The sequence below is a fragment of the Takifugu flavidus genome, chromosome 4, assembly GCF_003711565.1.
Source record: "Takifugu flavidus isolate HTHZ2018 chromosome 4, ASM371156v2, whole genome shotgun sequence".
Classification (NCBI taxonomy): Eukaryota; Metazoa; Chordata; class Actinopteri; order Tetraodontiformes; family Tetraodontidae; genus Takifugu; species Takifugu flavidus.
In genome coordinates this window covers 17185420-17208626 of record NC_079523.1, presented here as the reverse complement: position 1 = coordinate 17208626, position 23207 = coordinate 17185420, and the positions used below count along the sequence as shown (strand labels likewise).

Sequence of the window (23207 nt, the reverse complement as noted above, 5' to 3'; positions counted from 1 at the left end):
GCTGGACACAAGCGTCGGTCGACACAGACGGGTTTATTGTTATTATTTACAGGCATTGATGAGGAAACTCAGAAGGTGGCGAGGAACATAAACTCCAGACCTGAAAGAGTCACCCACTGATTTTCGTGCGACTGTGTCCAAATACTGTTTATGGGCTGTGGCCTGAGCGAGGCCAGGGGACGGGAGGTGCATCGGGACGTGCGGGGGGAATGTTGGGTGTCCACGAGGGCGGAGGACGTTTGAGGAATCATCACACCTGGAAGAAGAAAACAATTTAGTCATGCTCACGGCAACGTCGGCTCTTAACAGTGACTGTCTAGACTAGAACGCATCAGCGCACGTTAGCAACAACATCAACCAGAGGGCTACAGCGCCATAATGTTGAGGGGGCGGGGTTAGATTTACATTAGCTGCAGGACGTGACAGCGGTTGTCTGGCAACTGGATCGATCCACTTGGTTTTAAAAAAATGCTTAACATTTATTTCAACATTTATTAACCCGGTCATACTTTCAGCTGCAAATTTGACTCAAAAACCTAAAGCAGCATGTTTTGAGTGTAACCTGCAGCCTATTTTGAGCTGAGCGGCACCATAAAACGGCACTGTGCAAGCTCCAAGGCCTCTCCTCCATTTCCTAGACTAAAAAAAGCTCTGGAAGATCACACAGGTGTGCCCCAAATTCAGTCCTTGATGGCCCCAGCCCAGCTGGGGTTTCTCTGCTACCATTCCTGCTGAGTTAACCAACAAATTAGTTTAAAAAAAAAGATTTTCTCGAGCTTATTTTGGGTCTGGCTCCTGTAATAGTCCTACAGAGGTTCCTGGCGGTCAGAAAGCATTCAGCACGGCGACCACATCATCACAACCAGCTGCTCTTTCCATCTATTACACATTAGCACGGAAACTTAACTGGTAAATCTAAGTGTGGAAATAAAACGGGACCAATTAAACAGCTGTTAAAGGGCTGCAGGAGCAGCAGTGGAGGAGCAGGAGGAGGATGAGGAGGGGATGGAGTAGTAGAGGTTAGGATGCTGCAGCAAACAGCCCGGTCTCATCACTGACCTGACAGGACAGAGAGGAGAAAAGCCTTCAGAGAGCAGCAACCAGCTACGGCATCAACAAGTTCACATACTTTAGTCTGCCAGAGGCGGCCTTGCAGCAGCACAGCGGTCGGGGCTTACAGGACACACACACGTACGACGGCGTGATCTCGCTTAGTGCGAAAACACAACACCTCCTACTTCCTCATTTGGCCGGTTTGACAAAGCGTACCTTAGTGATGCTGCTAGTCCTCTTTTCTTTCACGTCTCTGGCTTTCTGAATGGCTTTCAGAACTTCCACCGTGTCCAGCTCCTTCTCCGTCGTCACCTGACCATCCAGACAAACCTGCAGTGACAAACCCAAGGAAAAAAAAGCACATCTATCATCTGATGTTTAAGAAAATCGATTTAAACATATTGTTCACTATTTTTTTAAATCACACCTGCATTTACATAGATTTTAAAATGACAATGTCTTAAAAATAAATAAAAATATAAATAAAGTGAAGGTGAACTCTGACCTAGTTCAAAGGTCAGTATTGTGCGCATGAAAGAACCTTTGTGCTTGTGGAGAATAAACTAGCGGGCAGTGAAGATGGTGAGTGGAGGGCAATTTTCTACCCCAAAAACATGGCAAAAAGAAGACAGTAAATTTATCATTTTCAAAGTGAATGGGAGGGAGAGTCATTTTTTACTACTGTGAAAGGAAGGTGTGTATGTTGCATCTGTGGGGCGACTGTGATGACGGCGAAGCAGCACAATGTGGAGCGACGCTTCACCACGCGTCATGAAAGCTACAATGCTAATGCTAACGACCCACCGGGAAGCATTCTACAGTAGCTAAAAAGTGTGTTTATAAAATGTAACAGATTTTGAGCAGAATTGCAGTAGATTTGTTCAGTTGAGAATTATTCAATATGAAAGTTAACTTTTTTGAATGTTGCATAACTTTTAAAACATGGTTTAACATAGTTTATGAATGGTTAAAATGGTTTAGTTTCTTATGGTTGAAAGGGTCTGGTGAAAACTCCACATTTTCTTTTCTGATCAAATGTAGAAGTGATCATCTGAACAATTGCTGAGATTAATAATAATAAAGTGTTGAATATTGATCTTTTCTGTTGCCCACTCTAAGTTATTGATACACACACACAATTTGTTATTTTAGAGGAGTGTGTCAAGCGGTAGCCCTTCACACGACTCGGTACCCATGACGTAGCTCTTGGTTTCAAAAAGGTTGGTGACCCCTGCCCTAGCGGCTCTGATGTCTGACAGGAGGGCTCATGTTGGGCAGAAGAAGGACCCGTCCAAACAAAAACGAGGGGGGGTTAGCTGTACCTCTGCTGCTCTGTCCCCGAACTGGGCCAAGACTTTGGTTCTGTAGTCTGGAATGATGCACATGGGGTTACTGGAAAGGTTGAGTTTCTCCAAACATGGCAGAGAGCCAATGTTCTTAATCCGGTCCAACTGCAAATACACATGTACAAATGAGTTCTGACAGATGTCCTCTCGTGTGCAGCGTGACCTGTACAGGGTGCTGGTGGAAACCTATTGACGTCTCGATATAAACAGGCAGTCAAAAACACCAGCAACAAGTCAGAAACCAGCCATTCACTGGGATTACCAGAGCCAGCTGGTTGTGGCTGAGATCCAGGTTGACCAGGGAGTAAAGCTTGGTGAGGCCGGCAAGATGATCCAGTTGGTTGCCAGACAGGTTCAGGGTCTTGATGTTGCCCAGGTGGGTGTGAGCAGATTCCAAGACCCGCAGGTTGTTATACGACAGGTCGACGTGGACCAGATTATACAGGTGCTGCAATCATACGAGCGGGACTTTATTAGCGGAGGTCATAGCGCCTGTGGGCACCTCACCCGTGGCTGACTCGTCATCGCGCCTCCCTTCATCCAAGTCCAACTATAGCAACATTTACAACAGCGAGACAGGCCGATTGGCCTCAAATGATACACCCACTGCATCTACGTGGTTACCATGGTCACAGATTGTCCCAATGGAGCTAGAGCAGCCGGTCCTGAGTTTTAAAAACCTGCCCTCCTTCATCCCCACGGGCTCGTACCTGGAGGTTTTCCACAGAAGACAGCTGATTGTGGCTGAGGTCCAGAAACTCCACTTTCGGAATGACTTTCTGCAACGGAGAAAACCACAGAAAGGCTTCAGCGAGGGAGCGGAACTCTCCCACATTATCCTGACTTCTATGACGGAACAGATGCAAATGATGGAAGTTAAAAACAGAGCTATTGCCCTTCTTTTGACTGTGTGATGTTCTTAAATCGGAGTCTGGATGGCACGTGGTCGTTTGCTGCTTAAAACACAGCGAAGGAAGAGGACGCGTCCCTCACCACGGATCTGTCAATGGCGCTGATGCTGTTGTGGCTCATGTCCAGCGTCGTTAGGGTGCTCCAAACGGGAATGACAGCCGTTATAGGGCAGTTGGACAATTCCCCCTCGGCCTCCCACTGGGAAAACTCAACTGCCTCTGGGACAAGTATTGACTGCAGGCAGCCAGAGCAGATCAGCTGCTTAGAACACCAAACAAGACACCTCTAGTAGACGTAGGAGATGCTGTACCATCATGGTTTCTGTGCTGTGGTGGATGCTCAGAGTGGTCAAGCTTGGCCTCAAACACGACAGACCCTGGATCTGCTGACAGCTGCTCTCATTGATCTGAAGAGAGGGGAGACAAGTTACAAAATAGACAAGTTACAATATTGCTGTGTGTGTGTGTGTGTGTGACTGATTAGATTAGATTACTCAGTATCATATGATATTGAGTTGACAGTCTTAGCGTACGCTTTCAGCCTCTTTGCTGAGTAGCTCCTAATTGTGAGAAGCGGTCGTGTTTTTTAGCTAACGTGTTGTTTACACTGATCACAGCCTTGTTATTTTCCTGCCTCATCATTCACCAGGAATCTCCACACGGACAAAAGGGGCTTTAATACGATCAGGACAGCATGAGCGGTGCAGATGGAGATATTTACCTCTATGTGATGAAGGGATTTAAAAAGAGACAGATCAAAGGGGAGACTGCTCTCGTGGATGTTGCTGGTTCCGACTGGACCTTTACTACCCAGAATCTGGTCAACAGAGACAAAAAAAAAAGGGGGAAACGTCAACATTTAAATTCTCGCGAAATCTCTACACAGAACAAACAGGTCTGACAGACGACGTGTGACCTTCAGGTATCGCAGTCGGCACATGAAGTCGAGAATGTGCCCCAGGTCCGTCTTGGCATCTCCGTTACAGCTTGTTGGCTTAGCAAAACGTAGCTGCTGGGAGACGGCGTGAAGCTGTAGCGGACGCACTATGAAAACTTTACCATCCTGGAGCAGCTTCTCCCCTGCAGCTCACACGCACATGACAGGGATGATGAAAACAGACAGGAAGTACCCACACGGATGAACACAGCCTCCCTGGAATAAACTGGAGAGCGACGGGATGAAAGGAAGACAGAAAAGAGACAAACCTTTATAGAACAGCTCCTCTGCCAGTGCTGCTGTGATACCATCGATTTCCTGAAACACACATTTTATGGGAGAGATCACATGAAGCATTGGTTAAAAGATTAGGACCAGTATTTATAAATGTAAATATAACATGGATAGCAAGCAAATGTCCATGTGCGTGACGAGGGCCATCATTCAGATGTGAAAATACAAAAGAAATCTATCGAAGACACACCTTCTGTAAGAGTTAAAGCTAACCGTCTACTCGAACCGCCCCGTTCGCAGCGTTTAATGAATATATGGCCTTAAAAACGCAACTTGCAATCACTTTTTATAGCTTCCTGGTGAGGATTCAGCAAGCCCATGTCTATTAGGAGCAGTACAGGGATGTGAAGCCACCTGAAGAGAGGCATACTCACATAGAAGTGGAAATGCAGGAATTTGGCGAGCAGCGTGGGCATGGCCTCTGTGAACTGCAGCAACAGAGTCTGCAGGTAGAGTTCCAGTTCCTTCTGCCGCAGCTCCACCAGACTCTTGGAGTTCTTCCCTAACATCTTCTTTGGAGGGAGCAGCCCTTGATCCACCTTCTCCTCAGCTTTTAACTAAAGGGAAACATCAAGACCAACTTTGACATTTAAAGGTGAGAAGGCAAAGTGCTGGAGCTGAATCCATGTCAACCTCTGTCTGCTCAAGAGTTCCTGGATTAGATACGAGTCTGATGCTGAAATGAGACTTGCTCACCTTTTCGTGGAGGTCATGGAAGTCACTGTAGCGGTGTTTCACTCTCCACGTATGCTGTCCGTCTGTAACTTCTATGATATAAACCTGAAACACATATTATCCGGGTTAGAAACCGCTGGGATTCCAGCCACATCTGGTATAGAAGGATGGTCCAGTGGTGACTCTGCAGCCAGATAATTCTGCTTCCACTCTAAAAGCTACAAAACTGAAATAAACCAAACAGATAGGCCATTTTCCCGACACCACAACAATAATAGCGACAGGATGGGAGCTGTTAGCTACAAGCTAAGGTAACCGTCGCTAAGCACCAGGGACAGGGACGCTTCTTACAGTGTAATTTTCCACCAGCTCCGATCCAACCACGCTGACTTTCTTCTCGCATACTCGCCCTGGATGTCGGAAGGACTCCATTCTTAGACCGAGACGATGAGAAAGGATCTTTTTGTGTTTAATGTGTACATAATAAAAGTGTCCGGGGGTTTCCTGTGCTTCCTGCCGCCTAGCCGCCTCCAGCCGCCATGTTTGTTGTGGTCCCGGGCCGAGCAGCTGACTCATTTGACGGGTTCAAACTTTATTGACAGCGGTTCACAAACATTAACATCACGCGCTGGTACGTTAGTTGTCAATAACGGACGGGACAAAATAAAGCTACAACAGTGATAGGGCGAAAAAGCAATGTGCTCTTTTTAGGTGTGTAATAAAAGAAAGGAGGAAAAGTGAAAAAGAAGTGGGAATTATTTTATACTTATCAGCGGAAGTATGCAGCTCTGCGTTTTGTTTAATCCATTTTAAATATTAATTGTGCTTTCACAGAACTCTGACTCAAACATTTCAGAAAGACTGTTTCTCCTCTGGGAGCTGGGTCACGGCCACCTTCGTAGGAATTTTAAAGATAAAAGGGAAATTAGATAAAGGCCTACAGTTTGCTGACATTTTAAGCAATGGTCTGATTATGGTAAGCTAAGCAAAAATGGAAATAAAGAAGAAGTTCCAACCAGCACCCGTATCTGTGCATTTACAAGATATTTTCCTCATAAGTCAATGAATTTGTAAAAATAAATGTTTTAGTACACACAATGACTTTAAAAACATGACACATGATGATAGGGATAAATAATGTTCCTGCAGTGAGCACTCTGTGTGGCCCCTACAGACTTAAGTCACTGACTTTCGGATCTTATTCGGTCTGATTTCTTGCAAAGAAAAAAAAATACTTGAAAGCCAATGGAGCTGTAAATGGCAGAAGTCAGGCCCACTCTGGAACAGCCCAGGAGCCACCCAGCATTGGGGGCCAGCTGGAGACCAGTGCCCTGAGCCAGACTAAGGCAACGGGAGATTCAGAACACAGATGAAACAGAACAGGGAGGAGAAGGAGGCACATATGAGGGTGGTGAGAGGTTTGACAGCACAAGAAGACACATCCAAAGGACCGGCCTGGATGGAAGCTAAATACAAAGTGAGTATTAATCCAAGAAATAACCACAAATAATCATTACAGGTTTCATATTTTTCATAAAATGCATCATATGGATACGCCAACCAGGTCAAAAACCTTTAATTTCAATCTATGACACCAGGGGGGTCGTCTATCCTGACATAAATAGGATGAGCGGGGTGAGGTGTAAAGACTTTCCACTGAAGAATCTGACAAAATGTTGAAGATCCTGTGCTCAGCAGCTTCCTGCTTTTATGCAGCCTTCTGTTTTTTTAAAAAACAACAACATTCCATTTGACCTCAGATTTGCTTCTCTGTCAAAAAGGAAAACGCAGTCGTTCTGTTTTCACAGTTGTTTCTTTGCATTCCAGGAAACAGTCCAAAACTGCAGCGTCACCGGATAAGGCCAGCTCTCGCCGGGATCGGCACGAGGGCAAATCCTCCAAAAGCTCTTGTCAAGAGCAGATAAGGCTTTTTCCCACTTCTCCTCTCAGGCATGATTCAAGCTGTTATTTACTTGGGCTTTTAAACTCAATCGGATTATCATAAAATCTGATTATTAAGTAGCCAAATGAAAACTGGAGCAGCGGAGACAGAAGAATTGAAGAAAATTAAATTCCATTAACAGAACGATTTATACAATCAGAATCATATTCAACTGAGCTTCACTTCCCTCAAACTGCTGGTGAACATTCAGAAAGGTTGACTCTTCCCCTCGCCATCATAGAGGAAGTTGGAAAATTCTTGCTCTGGAAGTCTTATTCCATGATTCCAAATGAGGGTTATAAAGAAGGACTGTACCACACACTCACACACACTCCTATATACGGTAAATTAGAATAGACAAAGGTGATTTTGTTCTGTGAAGCATTCAGAGAGGGATTAAATAAACCGGGTTGGTATGTGTATTGCTACAAAAGACTGCAACTTTTGGTTAATATTGGTAACTGTAGGCCACAACAGTCTCAGAAGAGAATGTTGAGTCAATCCATATTACTTTTTTGGATCCAGAATGAGGGATTTTTGTGCAGCTGAGCCGGCCACACGGCCACTACAGCCACCGTAGCCTTGCTGCTGGCACTCTCAGGAAGCAGTAGGTGGAGATGACCCCTGCTGGGAGGTGTCAGTCGCTCATGGAGCTTTCACTCTGTTCCAAAAAAGAACAAGACGACAGCAACAGCTCCCGCTTTTTGGGATCAACCTAACATTAAGAAAGGGTTACTGTCCATGATTTCAAAGTTGGAGCTTCAATTCTTTTTAGGTGCTTGTAGTTTTCATGTTTTCAGTCTTCGTTGAGCTGCCGTTATTTGTGTGATTTAGTTATTGTTGTACACCATTTTGTGTTTGAGTCAGACTCCATTAGAGAGAGAAACAAAGTCCAGAGAACACAGATGCTTTATTATCAACATCGCCTTCTTCTGTGATCCGTTGGATTTGTTTTCCACTGTGGATTGGACTTTTTTTTTTTTTAACCATGCTGCTGCTGGTGTTGTTGCATCTGCAGGTTTCACTCCAAGAACAGGTAAGACGCCTCCGGCCTCTTCTCATTTTTTCAAATGTGCTTTAGATTCAAAGAAACCTTTACATACATCAACGTTTGTCCTCAGACTGGTACTGCTGGACGGTGCGATGTCCCACAGTTGGAGACGTCCCACAGCCTCTGCACGTCCTGGGCTGCGTGCACGGCAAGCAGCTGCCCTCGTGGCTCCAGCAGCGTGGGCACAGCTAACTGCAGGTAGGCACCAAAAGTCAAGGAATGTAAAGTTTACAACAGTGACAAAATTTACGAGCCCACTTTACAGGGACTTTTTACATTTTGCCACTGCTACACTGCACCACAAATCATCAAGTGTGAAATACCTGAACTCACCCGACTGTTTGCTAAGAACTGCAATTAAAGATGGTGTAAATTCAGTGCTGTCCTCGCCTCATGTTCCCAGTTATGTGGTCCAAATCGGCGGCAGAGAGATGGAGCTGGACGGGTGTCAGCACATCTGTGTGAGGAGTTATTTGAAGCCAGTATGCTGCCCACAACACTGGGGACCTCTGTGCCTTGGTAAGAACCACACGCTCACGTACATGTTCACCTGAATGTATACTCAACATCACTCTGAAATTTCCTAATGAGGCTTTTGGGCTGAAATTGGACTCTGTAGAAACCTTTACAAATAGCTGGATGTGATCCAAAAAGGGATTTTTATAGGAGCCAACAGTCCCTCTAATAATATGCCTTTAGTGTAGATGGGTGAATGCAGATTTGAGAGGTTAAAGATGATTCAAAGGCCGTGCATGTAGCAAACTGTAGACCACTGGTAAAGCTGAACAAACAGAGTGCTAGTTTGTACAGATTTTATTAAAAAGAGCCCCTCAAATTCAGGATTAGCTCATTTAAATGTAATAATGTTGAATATTTGACAGAGCCTGTCAGGGCGTGAATGCATCCTGGAGAGAAATGTCATTATGTTGGTCTTGGTTTAGTTTTTAAATGGTCTCCCCCACTCTCCTAACATAATATCAGTTACTGACAGTTGAGGCGAGACCCCCCAATTTGAACTTGTCTGTGATTTGAGTTGCTTTAGGATTTATTAGGTGTGAGGGTTTGATGTGGAACTAATTCAGCCGTTATATTTGCCTGGCTAAAAAAGTCTAACAGATCTGCGGGGTGGGGGTTGGGGGGGGGGGGTGGCATATCTGAAGGACTTTCTTGCTCTGGTATTGTGCCAGGAACAAAAGGGGGAGGAACATTTCCTGCCATGCTTCCTGCGGACAAGCCAATGCAGCAGTTTTGATGCATTAACCACCGATACCCCCAAATCAGCAGATGTGGCCCGGCTTGGTAGAGATGAAGCAGGATGTTTTCAGGGTAACCACCTGGAAACAGAGCTGGATCAGGGGTGACTGATGAGTTACGGCGCAGAGGCTGAGATTTTCTTGTTGATGGCTGATTAGGAGACACTTTTATTCCCCAACATCATGTAAAAGGCTGTCTTTTGCAAATCCTTTCACTTCTTTTTATCATATAAATACTGTATAAATACTGTTCCTTCTGCCTGTGGGTTCCAGGCTTGTAAAATCTTGCAAACTAAATTTGTGTAACCTATTTTGGCAAGATCATACTGACAACATATAGACAGATGACTCCAAAAACAGATCCAAGGCCCGGAAAGAGTTTCATTTTATTTATTAAATTACACAGTAGTGAGTCCACATAATCGTACCAGTTTCAAATCACTAAGGGCAACTCAAGACTTCAGCTAATTGAACCATTCAACAGTAAACAGAAGACTACAATGTTGCGCTGATAATCAACCCAGCACTCAGAGGAAGGGCTGATATATACAGTACAAGGAAGCAGCAGGATGCAATTAGAGCCAAGTAAAGGAAAGAGATGATTATGCATTTAAGGGGGAGGAGGTGAGTGTGTGGTAAAGGATAGAATATACAGAGAGAGAAACAGATTTCAACTGGAACATTAACCCGCCCTAACCTAACCTAACCTAACCCAATTTAACCTAATCCAACCTACCCTAACCTAACCTACCCTACCCCAACCTAACCTAACCCCTAACCCAACCCAACCTACCCTATCCTAATCCAACCTAACCCAACCTATCTTAACCTAACCTAACCTAACCAAGCCTAAACTAACCTATCTTAACCTAACCTAACCCCTAACCCAACCCAACCTAACCTACCCTAATCCAACCTAACCCAACCTATCTTAACCTAACCCACCCTACCCTACTCTACCCTAACCTAACCTAACCTAACCCCTAACCCAACCCAACCTAACCTACACTAACCTATCCCAACCCAACCTACCCTATCCTAATCCAACCTAACCTATTTAACCTAATCCAACCCAACCCAACCTATCTTAACCTAACCTAACCCTCCCCTACCCCACTCTAACCTAACCTACCCTACTCTAACCTAACCTACCCTAATCCAACCAACCCAACCTAACCTAACCCAATTTAACCTAATCCAACCTACCCTAACCTAACCTACCCCAACCTAACCTACCCCAACCTAACCTAACCTAACCTAATATAACCTAACCTAACCTACCCTACCCTACTCTACCCTACCCTACCCTAACCCAACCTAACCTAACCTACCCTAATCCAACCTAACCCAACCTATCTTAACCTAACCTAACCTAACCTAACCTACTCTAACCTAACCTACATCCTCATATACAAGCAGAATGATCCGATAACGTTTAGCTGTTTATTTGCAGCCTGTCCAAGCTGGTCAGGGAAGACCTGTAACTCACACGGAACCTGTTTGGATGGACACAGCGGCAACGGCACCTGCATTTGTGAAGTTAGTGTCCTCCGTCTTCAGGGTCTGCCATTGTTCACCAAAGACTTAAATTCCATAGCTTTGGTTAATGATCCTATTGGGCAGTGATGCATTTAGGGATTTGTAGTTTTTAATGCAAAGTTACTAGTTTGACCAGACAACCAGACTGCTGTGCAACGTAGAAGCAGGATTAGAGATTTATGACTTGTGAGGGATTTGGAAGGTGTTCATAATTATTTACCAATCTCTCCTTTTAGGAGGGATTCTCTGGATTTGCCTGTCAGGACTGTGCAAAGCCAAACTTTTATGGAAAGAATTGTGATAAAGGTATACTTCATACATTCACAGCAAAAATATGTCAGTATTTCAATAAGAAAATACCTTCACGTTCCCTAGGAACTATTCTTGGAGTTTCTACCTATAGTTTTTTGTGTTTTTGTGTGTACAGAGTGTGACTGTGAGCATGGAGTGTGTAACACCGGTTCTGAGGGTGATGGACAGTGTCTGTGTCAACCACCGTACAGCGGACCACGCTGTGACCGAGGTAAATCTGGATTTTACACCTTTCTCAAAACCACAGACCACATTATAGAGCATGTGAGTTGTTGGGTAATTAATCACAGTTTAATTCTAATGAGGGTCGCCCATCACCCTGTCACTGGTTACCCACTGTTCCACCACTGATGAATACCGACCATGGCTGAGGCTTTGGAGATGTGTCCCACCAGGTTTCAGGTTTCATATTTTTAGACCTGATTAGGTTTTAGTGCCCTCAACACGCTGATGACTTTTTATTTACGTGAGCAGACAATAGTGCATCGAGGGCAGTGAGATCTCCTGCTGAAAGATCTCCTCTGCTTGTTTGAAGAGCAGCTGGACAGCCTTGAAGGTCAAAAAGCTTCTCAAAACAGCAGAAAGGCGACAGTGGGCGACTCCAGTGGGCCGGTATCCATCCCATGTATCCAGCCGAGCATCAGCCTTATTTAGAGTCTTATTAAGAACTTCCATAATTAATAGTAACCAGCTAACGTGTTGTTTTATTTCTCTCCTGAGGTGATCTTTTCTGTGTTTTGACCCGTGTTTTGTTTTGAAAGTCGCTAGTTGCCACGGTGAACTCTTATTGTGTACTGTTTTTGGCAGTGACCACTGAGTGCAGTAACTGCAAACCCTACTCATACTGTAAAGAAGAGCGAGAGGCCACCTTCTGTGAATGCTTGCCAGGATACAGGAAGACAGCAAACGGAAAGTGCGGAAGTGAGGAAGCATCTCCCTTTCACATGGGTGACATCACAGCATCATCATTTGTAGGGAGGACTTCATTTTAAAAGGTTTTCCCGTTCAGGTGTCTGTTCAGCGAAGGACTGCCACGTAAACGGCCAGTGCTCCATAAAGGAGTCCAAAGTCAGCTGCTCCTGTAAGCAGGACTATGAGGGTAACGGCAAGATCTGTATACCCATAAACCCCTGCTCCAAGGACAACGGAGGGTGTCCCTTCAACTCCACTTACTGCGTCTTCAAGGGACCCAACAAGGTTTGGAGTTCTGACGGAATCAGGACTTTAAGCTAACATATAAAGAAATACCACAAAGAATCAATGCTAATCACAACAGACTATTGACCAGACAAAACAGTCTCTCTCTCTCTCGTTGTCTCTCTCTCACTCCCTATCTCTGTCTCTCTCCCTGTGTCTCTCTCTCACTCCCTGTCTCTCTCTCTATGTCTCTCTTTCACTCCCTGTCTCTGTCTCTCTCTCTCACTCCCTGTCTTTTTCTCTCTCTCTGTGTCTCTCTCTCACTCCCTGTCTCTCTCTCACTCCCTGTCTCTCTCTCTATGTCTCTCTCACTCCCTGTCTCTGTCTCTCACTCCCTGTCTTTTTCTCTCTCTGTGTGTGTCTCTCTCACTCCCTGTCTTTTTTCTCTCTCTGTGTCTCTCTCTCACTCCCTGTCTCTCTCTCTGTGTCTCTCTCCCACGCCCTGTCTCTCTCTCACTCCTCTCTCTCCCTGTCTCTCTCTATGTCTCTCTCTCACTCCCTGTCTCTCTCTCACTCCCTGTCTCTGTCTCTCTCTCTATGTCTCTCACAGTCCAGCTGTGAATGCATGCTCGGCTTATCTCCCATTGGCGGCAGCGCTGAGTTTGGTTGCCAGCTCGTCTCTGCCTGTAAAAAAGACACATGTCACTCTACAGCTGTCTGTAGAACTGGACTCGATGGACAAGCAAGGTAAAACACCAAAAACCAAACCACTGCCCCACGAGAGCCCCAATAATCAAATAGTCCCTTATCAATCTACACTCGATACACCAGAAAGACACAGTCAAAAAGAGAATGAACTGTCTATTTGTCTGTTGTTTTACAGGTATCACAGGAGCATTCATGCCCTTTTCTCAGTATTTGGTTTAACAGCAAATCTTCTTGGGAGTGGGAATAAAATTAATTTAGACAAAGAGGGGAAGCCATATCAATATCAGCAGTGTTCTCAGTATTCACAACATTGATGAATTATCTTGTTGCTTGCCATAAATTAAGAGGGCAACTTCTGATCTCGGACCTGAAAAACCAAAACAACAATATAACACTGAAAGTCAGACTGTTGCAGCTCTCAACGTCCACCTTTAACTTGAATTAAAGTTAAAAAAACAATCAACGTTGCCAAACAATCAACGTTACAACTGTTGCACATTCTCAATTAAGAGGATGATGCATCCATCAGTTGGTTTTACAAGCTGACCTTTAATTCAACTAGCTTGAATTTAGAATTTCTTCATCCGTCTAGATAGCAGGTTAGCTGGCGAGCCGTCTTGACGAGCATCTAGCATCCAAACATCAGGTTACTACTGTTGATTTGGAGAAGTGGTGGCAAACACGTGACCGTGGTCGGTGGTCAGATACGTTCGTCCAGCACGTTTGTGTATGTCTACCAGTTAATACTACATCCTAAACCCGTTTCCAGGTGCGAGTGTGATGCAGATCAGATTGGTGATGGCTACCGTTGCTACGGTAACATCATGGACCGCTTGATCGAACTGGACCGCGCTGGAAGCCAAAGACACAACCTGAGTGGTGCAGTTGACTTATTTGGTAAAGAAAACAACAAACAAACATCAAGAATGTTGCTTTAAATTGGGATTGTACATGTGAGCATTATCAATCTGAGGAGTTTAAAAGTGTTGAGTGGCCATATTATTTAAACATAAATATTACTGCCAACACAGGCCAAAAGCCTTTGTTTTTACCCTCTTTATAGTGTGTTTGGGAGGTTTTACCCTGCCGTGCACTTAAAGTTGCACCAGTACCGGTGCGACAAGCGTTCACCCCCGAGCTCAGTGATGTTTTTGTGTGTGTGTTTTAGAGAATGGCTGTTCCCTGCTGCTGAATCACAACGGACCCTTCACAGCTTTCATCCCTCTGCTCAGAAAACCCCTCACTGTAAGCTGACGTCTGAAGCAGCACCTCTTTCTCAACAGGAACCAGGAACACTGGATTTCATTGCTGCGCTCCATCTCGCAAATGACTGGAGTTGCCAAGAAACGTGTTATCTCTTGTTTAAATCAAAGTAGTTCTAATAACTACCAAGAACAATGGAGATGATTCATTAAATGTTCTTGTTTTTGTTTTTGTTTTAAATCGATGCAGGGCCTTAATGACGAACTGGTATGTAAAAACCATCTGATCCTGGGTCAGCACCTCTATAAAAATCTGGAGGGACGCGACTTTGATCTTTATGGAGGAGCAAAATTTAGGAGCAAAGGAAACAAGGTCCTACTTTAACTCTCAACTACCAAAAGTTGAAATGACCTCCTGAAACTACTAAATATGCTTCAAAACAGATGTTTCAAAGCTACTAAACCTACTGACAACCACAATAATCACCATAAATCCCAACCCAGGAACCCTCACAGACTTTTGTTTCCATGGGTTTTGTTTGTAGAAGTTCATCCTCATGCATGAGCCCCTGCGACTGTTCTCAGTCATCCAGGAGGATGTGCCAGCAGCCAATGGGATCATACACATCATCGACCAGCCCATCACAAGCATGCCTTCAAACAAAGCCCTTCGGGATGAACAGGTGACTCCATGGTCACACACACACACACACACACACACATATATATATACTGTATATAATCAGTATTATCAGTGCTGGTCAACTCCTACAAAAACTATACATGTGTTATGTGTCTGTTTGTGTCTAGTTTGCCGACAAAACGATTAGAGACATTTTGAAGACGGATGACAAATTCAATCGCTTCCTTTCACTGGTCGATGTGAGTATTTCTTGGATGATGAGAACTTTTAAATTATTGTTGCAACAACATTAAAGGTTCTGTGTAATTAAGCAGTAAAGTAGTTAGTAGTTAGCTTAGTTTTGAAATGAGGTCAAATGTTCATGATGACGGCAGAATGTAACATAAATTTAGCCATCTTTGTGGATCTTTAACTAAATCTTTAACTAAAAATTAAAGAACAACAATAGGAAATCTTTCTGATTTCTTTCTTATTCTAATAGATTATTGGTCAGGACGAGGACAAAAGTCTAGACTTACTCCATTTTTATTGTAAATGTATACATATTTGACCTTTAAATAAATGTACAGCTAATAACCAGATATTTTTATGAACCATTTTTTTGGACAAGGTAATGAAGATAACTTTCAGTTGAATTATGAACTGTGACGAGGTAGCTCTGTAGCTCCAACACTCAAATGAGACACAGTTAACAGAAGTTGGGGGAACATTGTTAAATCCAGTCAAATTTCTTTCTGTCTTTGCAGAACTGTGGTTCACCCCCTCCTCTGCAGGGTCCAGGACCCCTGACTGTGTTCGTTCCCACCAACCAGGCGGTGGACCGAGCACGAGATGGCAGCATCCTGTACATGCTGACTGATGTATGGCTGATCATTTTACACTAGGCATTACCAGCTCCTACCAGACATTTAGACTACATGTAAAGAAGCATGTAACAACCAGAACATTTCCGTATATTTTGTACATTTACAGGCCAAACACAAGTTACAGGAACTTCTGAGACACCATGTTTTCTCCCAGGCTGTTGTGAGTATCACACCTTTTCTGCCGAGATGTCTTTTTATCTTCCTTTCCTTTCTACAAGTTTGTCTATTGTGAATATTCACTTACCACTTGAAGACATTAAACCTGCTCGCCCAAACTCCTGGGGATGAAGCAGGGGCAAGTTTGGTTAATGGTGAATTTAATAAATCATTTAAATGATTATTGATGTAAAATGCATCATCAGAGGTCAATAACACCATCAGGAAAAAACCAGAACAGAGCTCAACAAGGTTTAAAGTTGGGTTTATATTACGCGCAAAGTTGTTACTTCATAATTTGAACCGTTCGATGTTCTAGCTTGTCATTATTTTTAGCTTGTCGTTATTTTTAACGTGTAGATGACCACCGATGACTTGGTTACCATCCCCCAAATAAAGACGATGGCCAATCAGCTTGTTTCCATCACCGTTTCTGACAGTGTAAGTCTCTCTTCGCAGTGCCCTAATTCTATACTTCCACCCATTCTGTTGAAATAGATGTGCCGTCCTTCTCCTTTCCCCAGGGAAAGATCCTGTTAGGTGAGAAGGCCGTTCCTCTGGAGAGTGCCAACATTATGGCATCAAACGGGATTATCCATATGATTGATGGGCTGCTGTACCCACCTTCCATCCTTCCTATCCTGCCTCACCGCTGCGATATCACCAAGAGTATCATCATCCTGGTGAGCAGACGGAACCTGAGGGTTAGGGTTAACCCTAACCCCTAACCCCAACCCTATCCCTAACCCTAACCCTAACCCCTAACCTACCCTACCCCAACCCTATCCCTAACCCTAACCCCTAACCCCAACCCTATCCCTATCCCTATCCCTAACCCTAACCCTAACTCTAACCCTAACCCTAACCCTAACCCTAACCCTAACCCTAACCCTAACCCTATCCCTAACCCTATCCCTAACCTTAACCCTAGCCATAAACCTAACCCTAGCCATAACCCTAACCCTAACCCCAACCCTATCCCTAACCCTAGCTCTAACCCTAGCCATAACCCTAACCCTAACTCTAACCCTAGCCCTAACCCTAACTCTAACCCTAGCCTAACCCTAACTCTAACCGTAGCCCCAACCCTAGCCCTAACCCTAGCGTAACCCTAGCCCCAACCCTAGCCCTAGCCCTACCCTAACTCCAACCCTACCCTAACCCCAACCCTAACTTAACCCTAGCCCTAGCCCTAGCCCTAGCCCTAGCCCTAGCCCTAGCCCTAACTCTAAATCATGTCACTCTGGAGGAACTAAGCTGAGCTGGACTATATAAGTGTTTGCATAATCATTGCCTGCACAATTAGTCACTTTGCACGTCGCTTCTTTTGATACTTGTGGTTAGATGTCCCTTCATTTTTGTCCTTTGTCTTATTCAATTGTAAATCTGTTGAGAGGAATGAATTAACTTTGTGTGTGTGTTTGTGTGTGTCTAGGGTCCCTGTGTTCACTGCAGCTTTCTCAATGAGACGGAGTGTCCAGATGATAGCAGTGGAATGGTAAAACACACCATTATTATCAAAATAACGGCACTCCTCTAATCTCTTGTTTATTGAGTGGCTTTGCACGTTTATAGGCCCTTTGAATGCTCAGTGTCCAGGTCACCTTCATTGTGTGTTCTTTTACTGTGAACATCTGTACTCAGAGAGTGTCCTCAGTCATATATTTTAGTTGTGGACACGTTAAAAAGTCCCAGTACCATCACTCACACACAAACAGAAGTGCTCCAGACCCACTGAGATCAAAGTTTGTGTTGATTTTTTTAAACTGGGTTTTGTAATTGGTCATGTAACACGTGATGAGGCGAAACTGCAAATCTTGTCTTCAGGACCGTCATCAGATCGGTTGTGACTACATGAGTTCTCCGCTCAGACCAAAGTCCTCCACTGGCTGTGCAAAATTCTGCAACATTACGAGACAGGTGAGCATTGAATGAAAAGACTCGCTGTGTAACAACACTTTATTTGATTTACAGCCACCCCCCAAAAATTAGCTTAACTTTATAAATACCACTATTACTGCTGCTAACAACCCAAAACAATTTCGTATGCTGACCTAAATAATGAATTGAGTAAAACCACTATTTTGTGCTAACCAGTACTTTAATTGGAAGAGATGTGAAGATTTTTCAGATTTTGATATTATTGGATCACAGATTTGATCATTAACTATAGATTACATTGATTAATTGTCATTTATTCTTGATGCTTGTATCTTTGGATGTGCTCCAGTTGCCCCAGTGCTGTAAAGGTTTCTATGGCCCAGACTGTAAACCCTGTATTGGTGGATTCCAGCACCCCTGCTATGACAAGGGAAAGGTGCACAAAGACAAACATTATCTCAACAGAAGTGTGCTTTCTCGGTCACATGTTGATCCAGTTTTCATGGGCAGTGTTTAGATGGTATCAGCGGCAACGGCTCCTGCAGCTGTCATGAAGCCTTCAAGGGCGTCGCCTGCCACATCTGTGTGGATCCATCCAAGCATGGAGAGAACTGTGATGAAGGTAACGACGTCGGTGACGGGGGGAAAGAAACTTATTCCCACTTAATGTCATCTACTGCACCATTATAACTGCATTCCTGATGTATCCATTTTGCAATTAGCAGTGGAATTTTTCCTGTCATAGTCAATGCTTAGTTCAAACATGCATTGTTCAAACTGCAAAAATCTTCTGACCGACGGCCTTTTGTTTCTAAAGGATAGCGACATAATCATGTCGGCATTTGTGCCTTTTCCATGGGTGCATTGTTTACCATGTTAACAGACGAGTTTTGCACATGTTCCAGCTGGCTGATGCATGTTAACAAATTTAAAAATGTTAATAACAACTAGTTTTCTTGCAGTTAGTTAAATATGTATAAATATAAATGTGAAATGCATCCTGGATCTGGGAACAATGCTGGAGTGAAAGCTGAAGCACCCGGTTTTACCCTAGCTGTGTCTACACCTATTTGTGCTACGTTTCCCACTTAAAATATGATAAAAATTATTAAAAAAAATATGTGGCAGTCTACCAGCGCACCATCAAATAATGTATAATGCATGATTATTATTATTGTGTATATTTATATGTAATTAGATCAACATTTATAGTTTTATATAATATTTATATTCACATTTTCCCTTTCTTTTATACTTTCACACAACTTTCATTTATGTGGGTAAATTACTTTTCTCATTTAGCTAAATGCGAGGAAAGCTAGTTATAAGTGACGTGATCATTCGGGGTCCCTTACAACTATATTGTAAAATGTTAAATAGACAGCTATCAGTCTCAGACACAAATTTAGACCACAGCAACACACATTTTCAGAACCAGTGGCCTTTAGAATGTTGCTCTATACAAGCAACGTGAAAATGTTCCACTGGGGTCCTTCGCAGAGGACCGTTATTTTTGTGTTATTGATCCAACAAGGAGCATGTTTCCTTCTCTGTAGAGTGCAGCTGTGTCCATGGGGTGTGTGACAACCGTCCAGGCAGTGGAGGTGTGTGTCGGAGAGGATCGTGTTTGGAGGGGTATTCTGGAGACAACTGTGATAAGATGGCCACACCGTGCAACTCTGACGGGCTGCATGCGCACTGTCACATCCATGCATACTGTGTTTATGAAGAGCTAAACACCAAGTAAGATGATCAAAATTTAGTTTATATCCTGTTGTGTATCACTAACTTTCTTAACTTAACATTAACTTATTTCATCCTTAATATCATTGTTGTAACTAGTTCAACGCCATCAATACTAACCAAAATAATTCTATGCAATTCTAAAGCAAGTAAGTAAGAATAGAATATTTTTTTAAAAATAAGAAAAAGCTCTTAGCTAGCTCCCTCACTCTGTCCTGTGCTGGACAGTTCTGCTCATGCTTTATTGATTTGTCCTTGGACTAGAGCAGTTTTGTCTATGGGTGCTCTGTCTAAGTTAATAGGGATGTCATGTTTTTGAGGCAAAGCTTCTTTAAAGGGGTTTTCCTGCCGCACAATATTTTTGCAGCCTGTGGTCTCTCCTAACAGACTCATTGTTGATCGCTGTATAGTTTTGCTGCTTTGTTGATGTGTCCTGGAGACATTTGTTTCCTGTCTGTGGTTCAGTGTCCTCCTAAATGTGTCAATGCATCGTCTCCTAGAAAGAAACAGGCCACAGTCAAGCTGGTTCGATTTGCTTTTGCTCCTCGGTGAAAGAGAGGGTTTTGTCGATAATTTGGCATTGTCTGTTGCTGCTTGGGTCTCTATGGATATCGGTGCGATGCTTCCCAGCGTTGTAAAGGTTGACCTCTACGACCCCACTGCTAATCTGTGCTTTCACCTGCAGAACAAATTTGTATTGCAAGGAGGGGGTGACGAATCTGATCAGGGAAAAAGATATTCCTTTGGGACTAGTTTATCCCTTTTGGGGGTCATAGGGAGGATGTTGGATCCTGTCTCAGCCGCTATGTGGGTGAAGGTTGGTGCCTTCCCTAGTGATTCGCCAGCTCCTCCAGGGCCCATGGTGAGCATTTGTGGGTTTGGTTCCTTGCTCAAGGGTACCTCAGCAGTGCCCTGGTGCTGCCCCTACTATCAGAAGGCCTCCCAAGTTTTGTCTGCACTGAAGTTTGAACGCAGAACCCTCAGCTTTGCGGCCCCGTCCTCTATAGACTGAACTACCACCACTCCTAAAATGATGTTTCCAATGATTATTGTTCTCCTAATTGAATTAAACTCTTTCATATATTTTTTCTTCAGGTGTGTGTGTAGGGATGGATATGAGGGGGACGGTCACTCCTGTTCTCCTGTTAATCTCTGCCTGAAAAGCAATAAAGGCGGCTGTGACAAAAATGTAAGTCGTACTCTGTGTAATGTAAGTCGTACTCTCTTGCTCATAAAAAATTCTATTGATTTTTTTGTCCTCTGAAGACATGTGGTACGCTTTATATGTTTCCTTTCCACAAGTCCTTTTGGTGATTCAGCAAGTGATTAGATTGGCGACACTGATTGACTGATTAGAACCGATACAACAGAAATGAGTCAGGAGCAAAAGTATGCAAGAACAAGCAGTGGGACCCCAACTCATTAACCCAACAAGGACTGGATTCAGACTCTTACTCAAAGTGAAAAATGATATCAAAGTTGATCCAGCTTCTACAAACTTTCCCACTACAACAGATAATGTGGCTCAGCCTTCTGCATGTCCTCCATGTGTCTGTATGGATGCCCTCCAACATCTGGACATGCTCCTAATGAGAGGGCCCTGCTGGATATCATCCCTTCCTATGGCATCGGTCATCTCTTAGACTCTCTGTCAGGGTACCTCTTGTGGAAGTCTTTGCCCTGTCAAATGAGATGCCTCCCCGGACCATCTCTGCACCCCTGCCAAGCCCATCATGCTGGAGGAGGTTGCCCAGATTGGAGCTTTCCAAACAGCATCTCCAGACTCTCTCACTGGAGAGAATAGGGCAGTGGTGGGTGCTTTGCTTCACAGTTTCTGCCAATACAGCAGTATCTAGCAGATCCAAATGTGCTCTCCACAGTGCTGGACTCTAAGCACAGCTCGTGCTTGTCAGTGTTTCCGCTCACATGGAGGTTTTGGGGTTGGACAGGTGTAGGCAGGCCGCCTACACCTGTCCTGGTGTAAAGGCCCATCTCCTGGCACCTCTATGCTCTAGAAGCTGTTGCCTGGAGTCACAGCAAACCTTCTGGCCGTGTTGCATATATTACCACCCTGAGGAGCTACACTACCTAATAACCTCTGGTGAATTTTGCCTCATGTTACCATGATTGGACAGGACTCTGAAATGGCAAATCTAGTCCATAAGCCAGATGGGAGATGAGGAGAGGCAAATGTTCTCTCCTTCCTACTACTCCCTACTGTCCCATTTCTGCCCCAGATCAAGTAGGATATTTTGTTAAAGTCCAGTTGTCTTGGTGCTTCACTGTGATTATTAGATATTTCCTGTAATTTTTTGAGAGTTGTAATTTATAGTTGAAAAATCACAAAACTAGCATTATTTTGATCAAACGAGTAATTTCTATCAGCTGTTTTAGGATTTGGAGGGAGGAAACAGTTTAACTGTGTTTTTTGTTTGTCCAGTCTCCTTCAGAACGTTCGTACCTTTTTGATGCCCTCCTTTTGGACACCAATACGTCTGCAGGAAAATACAAATATTCTAACTTGGTTTTCCTGAAATTTACTTTTCCATTGCCGCACTCCCTTTGTGCAGGCTGGGTGTGTGTACACAGGTCCAGGAAACGTATCGTGTGTGTGCATTGAAGGATGGACCGGTGATGGCAAAGTGTGTGTAGAGATCAACAACTGTCAGCTGCAGAGTCGAGGAAGCTGCAGCCCCAATGCCAACTGTAACTACATTGGACCAGGACAGGTGATCTAATAGGAAACAGACGTACATGGACTTCCTTTGTATTTTACTGTCCTCTGTCACACACACACACACACACATGCCGACACGATTGTGGAATAACTACTGCATTATGACGGAATGACTTGTTTTGCAGCACGAGTGTGTGTGTAAATCAGGTTACATGGGGGATGGCATGTTGTGTGACCTCATTGACTCCTGCCTTACAAACAATGGAGGCTGCCATGGATTGGTAAATACACACACACACACACACACACACACACTGAGTTCAATTTAATCCTTGCCTGGATGCGAGTGGGTTTTCCTATTTTAGCGTATAGCTGTCCATTACTGTGAGCAGCAGTTTAAACGGGTGTGTGCTAAAGTCCTGTCAGGTTCTGTGACAGCTTGACTGAACCCTCCCCTGATGAAACAGGAGAGCGAAACACTGACACTCCCCCAGCTCTGTCTCAGGCATAGTGAACTTAAACACTACCATCTCACTTGCCCTGAGCCCCTTCTTGGCTGACAGGCAGGCTGACAGGTGAGGGTAGACAGGAATCTCCTTGGATTGTTATGTTTGCAGATGATACTGTGATCTGTACAGAGAGTAGGTGGAGGAGAACCTGAGGAGGTGGAGGTATGACTTGGAGAGCAGAGGTATGAAGGTCAGCCACAGCACAGAAGAAAGCATGAGTGATCGAGAGGGACCCAGCTGGAACGGCGACATTATAGGAACTGCAGATAGAAGATGGGTGGATTTTAACCTTGGAGTTCCAGGGAGGTCAGGGGAGGGTCACCAGATGTGCTTTCTTTGGTTTGGTCTTTGTGTATGTTTGATGTGGCTTCT

At 44.1% G+C, this 23207-nt stretch overlaps 2 protein-coding genes across 3 annotated transcripts in view; one reads left to right on the top strand and one right to left on the bottom strand.

Moving 5' to 3' along the window:
* Positions 1 to 14: 14 nt before the first annotated feature.
* On the bottom strand, positions 15 to 5781 carry nisch (nischarin). Of its 2 annotated transcripts, XR_008950289.1 has the most exons (14): positions 5568 to 5781; positions 5238 to 5321; positions 4916 to 5098; positions 4517 to 4565; positions 4227 to 4390; positions 4032 to 4127; positions 3622 to 3717; positions 3393 to 3545; positions 3110 to 3178; positions 2662 to 2847; positions 2376 to 2504; positions 1270 to 1383; positions 908 to 1059; positions 15 to 256 (listed from the first exon to the last, which is right to left on the bottom strand). XR_008950289.1 is itself a non-coding variant. In XM_057031530.1 (13 exons), exons 1-13 carry the CDS (start codon positions 5646 to 5648, stop codon positions 251 to 253), a joined length of 1410 nt encoding a protein of 469 aa, XP_056887510.1. In that variant the 5' UTR covers positions 5649 to 5781; the 3' UTR covers positions 15 to 250. The 2 variants fall into 2 exon arrangements, 1 of the variants encoding a protein (XP_056887510.1); XM_057031530.1 differs by lacking the exon at positions 908 to 1059.
* Positions 5782 to 6585: 804 nt separating this feature from the next.
* The window catches only part of stab1 (stabilin 1), a 40748-nt gene continuing 24126 nt past the window's right edge, over positions 6586 to 23207 (top strand). The window contains exons 1-27 of the mRNA XM_057029704.1: positions 6586 to 6693; positions 8036 to 8194; positions 8280 to 8407; positions 8613 to 8728; positions 10916 to 11001; positions 11238 to 11307; positions 11429 to 11524; positions 12121 to 12234; positions 12323 to 12510; positions 13061 to 13197; positions 13928 to 14055; positions 14327 to 14403; positions 14611 to 14733; positions 14906 to 15043; positions 15171 to 15242; positions 15750 to 15863; positions 15976 to 16029; positions 16386 to 16466; positions 16550 to 16708; positions 17461 to 17523; positions 17853 to 17945; positions 18256 to 18342; positions 18417 to 18528; positions 19463 to 19649; positions 20745 to 20838; positions 22220 to 22378; positions 22512 to 22607. Of these exons, the coding sequence (XP_056885684.1) occupies positions 6586 to 6693; positions 8036 to 8194; positions 8280 to 8407; positions 8613 to 8728; positions 10916 to 11001; positions 11238 to 11307; positions 11429 to 11524; positions 12121 to 12234; positions 12323 to 12510; positions 13061 to 13197; positions 13928 to 14055; positions 14327 to 14403; positions 14611 to 14733; positions 14906 to 15043; positions 15171 to 15242; positions 15750 to 15863; positions 15976 to 16029; positions 16386 to 16466; positions 16550 to 16708; positions 17461 to 17523; positions 17853 to 17945; positions 18256 to 18342; positions 18417 to 18528; positions 19463 to 19649; positions 20745 to 20838; positions 22220 to 22378; positions 22512 to 22607 (3039 nt within the window). The remainder of the gene's footprint in view (positions 6694 to 8035; positions 8195 to 8279; positions 8408 to 8612; positions 8729 to 10915; positions 11002 to 11237; positions 11308 to 11428; positions 11525 to 12120; positions 12235 to 12322; positions 12511 to 13060; positions 13198 to 13927; positions 14056 to 14326; positions 14404 to 14610; positions 14734 to 14905; positions 15044 to 15170; positions 15243 to 15749; positions 15864 to 15975; positions 16030 to 16385; positions 16467 to 16549; positions 16709 to 17460; positions 17524 to 17852; positions 17946 to 18255; positions 18343 to 18416; positions 18529 to 19462; positions 19650 to 20744; positions 20839 to 22219; positions 22379 to 22511; positions 22608 to 23207) is intronic.

Coding starts and splice junctions, on each gene's coding strand:
- nisch (XM_057031530.1), bottom strand. CDS start 5,648: ATGGAGTCCTTCCGACATCCAGGGCGAGTATGCGAGAAGAAAGTCAGC. Junction 3,718..4,031: donor AATCCCTTCATCACATAGAG/GTAAATATCTCC, acceptor CCCTCTCTTCAG/ATCAATGAGAGCAGCTGTCA. Junction 2,505..2,661: donor GCCACAACCAGCTGGCTCTG/GTAATCCCAGTG, acceptor GTGTATTTGCAG/TTGGACCGGATTAAGAACAT.